The sequence below is a fragment of the Pinus tabuliformis genome, chromosome J (genome assembly GCF_031772625.1).
Source record: "Pinus tabuliformis cultivar Carrire ecotype Pingquan chromosome J, CPIR1, whole genome shotgun sequence".
NCBI lineage: Eukaryota > Viridiplantae > Streptophyta > Pinopsida > Pinales > Pinaceae > Pinus > Pinus tabuliformis.
This window is the reverse complement of record NC_142295.1, coordinates 1,205,817,544-1,205,826,046: the sequence shown is the minus strand read 5'-3', so window position 1 is coordinate 1,205,826,046 and position 8,503 is coordinate 1,205,817,544. Positions and strand designations below refer to the sequence as shown.

The following is an 8,503-nucleotide window of genomic DNA, read 5'->3' as shown; positions in this document are numbered from 1 at the left end:
AGTTTTTTCGATAGATTTTTTTTATCTAATTTCTATAAAATACTACATAAATTTATTGAAATCACAAATTTATTTTTTAAGGTGTTACATCCATATATACGCACAAAAAAAACTAGTTTCAATAACACATCTGCATTGCTCATTTCACCATCATCTTATAACTGAATATTTCAAATATGCTTTTGAGGAATCGGAATCGCCCCAATTTATCAACAAAAAGTCACTTACGCGCCGAATTTCCGAAGAAAGCGGTGGGAATTGAGACATTTTAGTTGAAGGCATGGATCTCACTTAAAAATATTCAAGAATAAAGAGGCGGACTGATCTATGCTTTCTGCGTGATCAACCCATTAAAATGCTCCATCTGAAATGTGCTTCATTTGTCGGAAGATAATAGAGAGCGTCCACTTTAGTAGGGACCATTGAAGGTTTTAGTGTGCAGAGTTGCAGGATAAGCAGGGGCACAGTTATCGGAAAAACAGAAACAGTAAATGCAGCGGAAGAGCGCAGTGTTGCAGTAAAAGCAGGGGCACAGTTATCGAAAAAACAGAAACAGTAAAGGCCGCGGAAAAGCTACTGCTAAAAAGTTGTGAGTAGCCATTTGAATGCTGTATATGTGAAGCCAAGTCCATTGCTTGCAGTCTTAACTGAGCATCAAATTTGATCCTTCTTTGTTCATTAGAGGATGAAGTCGTTATGCTGGTTGGTGAATATAGTTATGATGATGGTATTAGGAGCGATAGCAGGGGAGCCTCCATTTGCGTGCGATAGCAGTAATCCAGCGACACGATCTTACGCGTTCTGTGATTCTTCAAAACCCATAACAGTGCGCGTGGAAGATCTAATATCGCGGCTGAGCCTGGTGGAGAAAGTTGAACAGCTAACGAATAACGCATCGGCCGTACAACGCCTGGGAATACCCAAATACGAATGGTGGTCGGAAGCTCTGCACGGAGTTTCCCAGTGGGGTCGCGGCATTCACTTTAATGGTCCCATTCATACAGCAACCAGTTTTCCTCAAGTCATACTAACGGCTGCGTCCTTTGATGTCAAACTCTGGTATCACATTGCCCAGGTTTGAATCTTGCCATTTTATTTCTATAATGTAATGAATGCCTAGATCTCATCTCAATTACCAGTAAAGGAAGGAACCCTTGCCATTGCTACTGTATTCTATAATGTTATGAATATCTATAACTCATCTCGGTTAAAGAAGTGAATATGCCTTGTGGTTGTGCAGGCAATTGGCATTGAAGCGAGAGCGATATACAATGCAGGGCAGGCGTCAGGGCTTACATTCTGGACGCCCAATATCAATATATTCAGAGATCCTCGATGGGGCCGGGGTCAAGAAACTCCGGGAGAAGATCCCCTGCTATCTAGCAGGTACTCTGTTGCCTACGTTAGGGGATTACAGGGCGATCCCCTTTCTTCCTCTTCTAAGACAAATGTCCGCTCTTCTACTCATTTGAGAGCTTCTGCTTGCTGCAAGCATTTCACAGCTTACGACATGGATAACTGGGAGGGCCATACTCGCTTCTCTTTCGATGCTATGGTAAAACTCTATTACCAACTCTGCATTTCCATATTTGCTCTGTTTTTCATTTAAGGAGGTAGTAGCCTTCAGGGCGAGGATAAATATAGTCTCCGATGGCCTCCAAGCTGCAGGGTTTTATGTCGATCAGTACACCTGGTGTGCACCATTACCCACTTAGGCCAGTCGTACTGTGATCAGGCATTACAGTCCTCCACACGCAGGCATACATCTCTCTCACTGTGGACTGCACCTCCATTGTTTACACCTCCGCATGTTCAGTGGTATGGAGGACTATATTTATCCTCCTTAACCTTTTACGGACATAATGGTTTATTTGTTATAGTTTTCAAATTAAGTGCATTCACTGGGAAACACCAGCACCGCCCCCTCTAAATTTAGCATATATTAAGGAGCTAACGACCTTGTTTGCTGGCCTTGGACCTACAACAATCAAACCCTTGACAGTATCTTTACCAGATGCTTTTAAACAGTCCACTGGAATTATTTTTACCACTGTAAAATCCTCCTATTAAGTGACGGTGGGGATAAAAATACAGATTGCAAACTACAATGTTTAGCTTTGCCCAGTGTTGAAAATCTCCCCAGATACTTGCTTCTCTATATGCAACCAGGTTTAATGGTAAAGTTCCACTATGCATATCTGGGTTCACAGAAATTGCTAATGTTAGCAACTGGAAGTTGGATTTGAATGGGTTTGTGCTAATTCAAGAGAGTTTTTTAATTTAATGTTTTTGAGCAGGTGAGCAAACAAGACTTGTTGGATACATATCAACCGCCGTTCAAGAGCTGTGTGGAGCAAGGGCGTGCCAGTGGTATCATGTGCTCTTACAACAGTGTTAATGGAGTCCCGACGTGTGGTGATTTCAACCTTCTCACCAGCACTGCGAGACGTGACTGGGGATTTCAAGGGTAATGTTTCCTCAGATGTGTTAGATGCAGAGTATAATTGTTTGGGGTGAATAACTCCTCTTTGATATGAATTTTGTCTTTCAGTTACATCACAGCAGACTGTGACGCTGTTGCCACTATTTACACTTCTCATCGGTATACACCGACTGCAGAAGATGCTGTAGCGGACGTTCTGAAAGCAGGTAACTACCCATATAAACGTTGAAGCATACAAATGCATATAAACTAACAGACTCGTTTTTATTCTGAAAGCAGGCAAATACATACAAGTTAGTTTAATAGACGTCAATCTTATATTCTGAAAGCATCAGGGCAGATATATCTTAACTCAGATTTGATATACATTTTGAGATTCTGAAGTTAGAGGTTGCATATTGTCAATCCCGATAGATGACCACTCTGTTTTAAAGAGCGTTTGTGTAACTCAAGGTATGCACCCTTGAGCTTCACAGCCTCCAGCAATATACATGAAATTACAGAAAACAGGGAAGTGCATATGCATCAGGACGGACCCATTTTAACTCAGGTTTGATATGCACTTCGAGTTTGTGAAGCTAAAACTTGCATATATACAACCCCATGGGCCACACTGATTTAATAAGCTTTTTCTGTCAACTCAAGATACGCATCTTTGAGCTTCCAAACCTCATGCTGCATATCGCACTTGGGTTTATGTGGTGGCCATATTTCAATACACCCAATAAGCATTTAAAACAATGCACCTCTATAAGCCCAAAAAACAGTGGTAAAGAACCTATCTCTAGTTGCAATCATCCATCAATTTTATTTTAAAAAGCCTTGTCTTCAGTAGATTTGTTTTCTCTATATTAGGAGTACCATGCGGTTATTGATAAGATGACTGCTTCTGCTTCTGATAGTAGTATTACCACATGTCTTTTGTCAGGAATGGATGTCGACTGTGGAAATTATTTGCGAAAATACACAATGTCAGCAATAGCGAAAGGAAAAGTGAATGAATCAGATATCGACAGAGCCCTTCGCAATTTGTTCTCTGTGCGCATGCGTCTTGGGCTTTTTGATGGTGATCTCAACCATCAACTGGAGGGAAAACTTAAAATGCAGGTTGTGTGCTCTGCTGAACATCAAAGATTGGCATTGCAAGCTGCAAGGCAGGGTATTGTGCTTCTCAAGAACAGCAGAAAACATCTGCCCTTGTCGAAAACACGGACCAAGTCATTGGCTGTCATTGGGCCTAATGCCAACAATGCAACTACTCTCCTAGGAAACTACTATGGTCAGTCTCCCTAGACAAAAAATCGTTCATAAATACCTGTTTCATTCTGCAATCTACACACGTGAATCATTCATAAATAGCTATTTCATTCTGCAATCTACACACGTGTGACCGTATGTGTAGGTAGTGAAAAGTACTTATCCTCTCTCCTACTGCTTGTGAATGTCCAGGTCTTCCATGTCACACCATAACACCGCTTCAAGGCCTGCAGAGATATGTTAGGGACACTCTGTATTACTCCGGGTGTGAGGACCTGGCATGCATTTCTAACAATTTGTTCGGTGAAGCTGTAGAGATTGCAAAGAAAGTGGATGAAGTGGTTGTAGTCGTTGGCTTAGACCAAACCCAAGAAAAGGAGGAACGAGACCGAATAAAATTGACTCTACCAGGCCAACAAGAGAAATTAGTGTATCAAGTTTCCCATGCTGCCAAAAGACCTGTGGTGCTTGTCATCCTCTCTGGCGGGCCAGTGGATGTGTCGTTTGCAGTAAATGATCCTCAAATCTCTAGCATTATTTGGGCAGGCTACCCTGGTCAGGCTGGTGGTCAGGCACTTGCAGAGATTATTTTTGGTGACTACAATCCAGGTATTTTATCATCCCATCCATTTATTGTTGTTTCAAAGCATACTATTGGGATTTTATACTTCAACGCTATTCCTTTTCCCATCATTCACATGGTTCAGCTATTATTTTCTGTTATATCTTTGGTTTGATAAGTGAAATTTGTTATGAGAGACATCATCATACATAAACAGAGAAGGCCATGGCAGCAATGAAAGCGTTTAGTTTTCATTTCTATCAGAAAGTAGCTCTCCAAAGGGTCTCTAAGTTCTTAAATTTAGTCCTCCCCATTTTTTGCGGTTTTAATTAGAGTGGTTTGCTGATCTGTGTGCTAAGGGATGCTATTTTTACAAAACAATGCTACACGTACTCACAGGTTCCTGCTAGTGGAAATTAGGGTTCTCTTATATTTTTGGAAACCCATCTAAATAGTAGCCATTTCATTTACCACGTGCAATCCAGGTTTTCCATAAAATTTGATGAGACTATAACCTTCTGTTAAATTGTCTAAATTTCTTGGCAAGAAGAGTCGATAAACTTTAAAAACATAGATTTAGGCCCTCATGGGCTTTGTTACAGTAGCCATTATACTATTTTTTCCTATGGTCTTACTGGCCAAACCTTGTTCTTTTTCTGAAATTTAAACAAAAAGATAACTAAAATGCTAGTGACATCCTGCCATGGTTAACAATTGCAACAAAAAATTCTGATCCAATATCCTACAATTGGCATCAGAGAAGAGTAAAGTAACAAAAAATTCTGACCCAATATCCTACAATTGGTATTTCGATTTGCTTCATCATGGACTGCTTCTTCTTGTGCTTGGTGCTCTTCTTCAATAGGACCAAGGCCTGACCGTATCTTCCAACAGAAAGACTAAGCTATCGGTTCCATTTGCCCTCCACATTGGCGATGGCTGCACTGTTTCTGAAGATGCCATTCGAAGTGATTATGAGCTGTTCCTTAATTTTGGAAAACATCATTCCAGAATCCATCAGATCTTCTGGGAGTTAACCAACGATTCTGTCTTGGCCTTTTGGCCATCCAGAGATTGATGCTAGAATTGGAAGGCTCTCGAAGGCTAGAATTCCATCCCTTCTCTCCTTGCCCTTGACCAGTTTCTGGTACCACCTTTCTCCTTGTGGAGTTGCCCCTTTGAATTTCTCAAGTTATAGCCCGGCTTGGAAATTTTGAATGTCTCTAAGGTAAGCCGTTTCATGTAGGATTTTCGTTCTTGACATGCTGTTTTCTGCTATTTAGTAGTGCTTATCCAATTTTGTTTTAAAATTCGAGTGTGATTTATTTTACTTAGTTTATAGGCAATGACAACGATTATACTTAGTTTAAACTTTACAGGCAATTGTAGTATTTTTTTGCTTAGTTTATAGGCAATGTTAGTGATTTTTTTTAACGATTTTAAGAACTGTTTAGTTCATTTAAGTAGCAATTGTCGGCTATATTAGAATTTGTTTGGTTTCCTTGTGAATACAATATATGGAGAATGTGGGCTACTCAAACATTTAAAGCGATTAATTCGATATTAATTTTAAATGCAGAGTCAAATGCATCTTTTACAACAAAATTATGAGCTGTTACAGCAATTGAAGGAAGTTTATATTAGGATCTTTTAGTGTTAATTGCAAGTTTGTAAGAAAATATGTAGAAAAATTGTTTGAATAATAACTATTTTCTATATCTCTAATGTTCTTGAAATCCAGGGTCTCCTCATAACCGCACATCTCCTTGTTAGCATGCTGATCTTTTTTTTTTTATCAGTTTATTTTGTTGATTATATTTTAGTTCCGAAGCCAAGTAAAGAAAAAACTGGTGTAAAATGAATTATACTACCAATGGTAATATGGAACAAAGCATCAGAATTCTCTTGTCCCTTTGGCACTGGCCTGTATTTTTGTTGTTATCTTTTTTGTGAATTTGGGATTTGTATACTATCAGTTTCTTTTGATGAAAGGCAAAACATACTGCAGAAAAATTGAAGTACTTGGATGAGATGTGTATGTTTGTACTGTTTAGGTGGGAGATTTCCTATGACATGGTACCCTCAAGACTTCGTGAAGATACCAATGACGGACATGAACATGCGTCCAAATCATCATACAGGCTATCCGGGCCGTACATACAGATTTTACACAGGGAAGAAAGTGTTTGACTTTGGTCAGGGACTGAGTTACTCAGCATACTCATATGAGTTCTCTTCCACAACCATCAAGAAGATTGATCTGAATGTGACAATGGAGCATGTTGAAGCCCTTGGTGACACAGGAAAAGCTCATGTCAGAGTGGAGAACACCCCTTGCAGGAAGTTAAAATTCAGATCCTCCATACTTGTGTGGAACCATGATAACATGGATGGGAGGCATGCAGTGTTGTTGTATTCCAAGTCCCCTGCAACCCACAAAGGAGCCCCACAAAAGCAGCTAATTGGATTTCGCAGTGTTCATGTCCCGGGTAAACAGACAGCCAAAATTACGTTTGTGGTTAAGCCTTGTGATCACTTCAGTACTGTTGAAGAGAATGGGCAAAGACTTTTGGCTATTGGTTCCCATTCTCTAATAGTTGGTGATACCCAGTATTCAGTTTCACTTGTTACCAAACACTTGAACAGAAATCCATAGTACTTAGTACCAGCTATAGTGATAATCCGGTTGGCTTCAGGACAATAATCGCATTGTCTTTGATCTCTGGAAGTAAAATGGCTTCATGACAATATTCGCATTGTCATCTGGGAAGTAAAATAACAGTGGTGTTTATGGTTTTAACGACTCCATCTGCTGCCATTGTTGTGATTCCTAAATTGTTATTTGATTACATGCTTTGTATTTCCATTTCTGTCATTGTGAACCCAAGTTATTATTCGATTAAGCTTTTTATGGTTTTAACGACTCCATCTGCTGCCATTGTTGTGATTCCTAAATTGTTATTTGATTAGATGCTTTGTATTTCCATTTCTGTCATTGTGAACCCAAGTTATTATTCGATTAAGCTTTCTATTTCTATTTCTATTCCTCCTTTGTATCGAGGAACATGTGACATGGAAGGAGGAAAAATGTGACAAGAAAATCAAGTACATGTCATTATATAGGTGAGGTTATATTTAATCATCAATGTTTAAATTAGTTATTATTATTACTATAAAAGTTTACAATGGATTCCTTGGTTATAACGGCATACAAATAAAATCTCTGACTAAAAATTAAAATTAAAATCATTTTAGGTATTCTAATTATTTTAACTCGTTTATAGTTTAAAATTAATATGAATTATATATATATCTATATCTATATATATAATTACTATATAATTACTTTTTTATTAATACATGTTTATAATGAAAGCTTTTAGGTTTAATTAAGTTATTTTAATTTATTTTTATGAAGTAAATTATAAATATAAATATTAATTATGTCTATATTTTGGTTGGTTTGATTTGTGGGGATTTAAACTAATTTATGATTAATATAATACTTTATAATATGGTGATCACTAATTGAGTTTTCTTTTGAGACTAATTATAAATATCAATATAAACATATGTAATATCATTACATAAAAAAATATAATTTAATTTTTAAAAATTATTTTAATGGTAAATTCATTTTATAACACAATTAAACATTTACTTTATAATAAGATATATAAAATAATTTTTTTAGTGTGCTAATTTCATTTTGAAAATGGAAACAATCCATTTCAATGTTTTAGTAATATAAATTAAAAATATTTTAATCATGAAAAATAAAAATAATACTTTTCAAAGTTTTATAGGTGATGCAAATCAAAGAGGGCAAGTTTGGATGGATGGTCTTTGTGAAAAATATGAAGTTTTTAGAGGGAAGGCTATTGATATTAGTGAATGCTAACTTTTTAAAGAGATGATTATTTGTGAATGGTGTTTTGGATCATATTAAATGATTCACATTCTTTAAAATTGATGAGAAATTGGCTAATATGGACATTAGGAGATTTTGTATTTATAATAACAAAGTTTATATTGAGATGAATGCATTTCAATGTTTTAGTAATATAAATTAAAAATATTTTAATCATGAAAAAAAAAGTTTAATGAGAAATTGGATAATATAGAAATTAGGAGATTTTGTATTATAATAACAAAGTTTACATTGAGATGAATGCAACAATAGTACATAGAGAATGAATATCGTTTTGTTTTTCAACTAAAGAAATCATGCTTGGAGTAGC

The 8,503-nt window shown here is 37.0% G+C and overlaps 1 protein-coding gene across 1 annotated transcript; it reads left to right on the top strand.

The window, feature by feature from the left end:
- The first annotated feature begins 320 nt into the window (after positions 1-320).
- On the top strand, positions 321-7,182 carry LOC149231463 (putative beta-D-xylosidase 7). Its single transcript, XM_089379198.1, has 8 exons — positions 321-589; positions 683-1,075; positions 1,241-1,555; positions 2,298-2,467; positions 2,552-2,649; positions 3,372-3,722; positions 3,893-4,309; positions 6,317-7,182. The coding sequence occupies exons 2-8, from the start codon at positions 686-688 to the stop codon at positions 6,916-6,918; spliced, it is 2,343 nt and encodes a 780-aa protein (XP_089235324.1). The 5' UTR covers positions 321-589; positions 683-685; the 3' UTR covers positions 6,919-7,182.
- Positions 7,183-8,503: the final 1,321 nt, after the last annotated feature.

What these genes read in the sequence shown, in the direction of transcription:
- LOC149231463 (XM_089379198.1), top strand. Translation starts at nt 686, where the DNA reads ATGAAGTCGTTATGCTGGTTGGTGAATATAGTTATGATGATGGTATTA. An exon ending in GCTTCTCTTTCGATGCTATG is followed by an intron (nt 1,556 to 2,297) that starts GTAAAACTCTAT and finishes GTTTTTGAGCAG; the next exon opens with GTGAGCAAACAAGACTTGTT. An exon ending in TTTTGGTGACTACAATCCAG is followed by an intron (nt 4,310 to 6,316) that starts GTATTTTATCAT and finishes TGTACTGTTTAG; the next exon opens with GTGGGAGATTTCCTATGACA.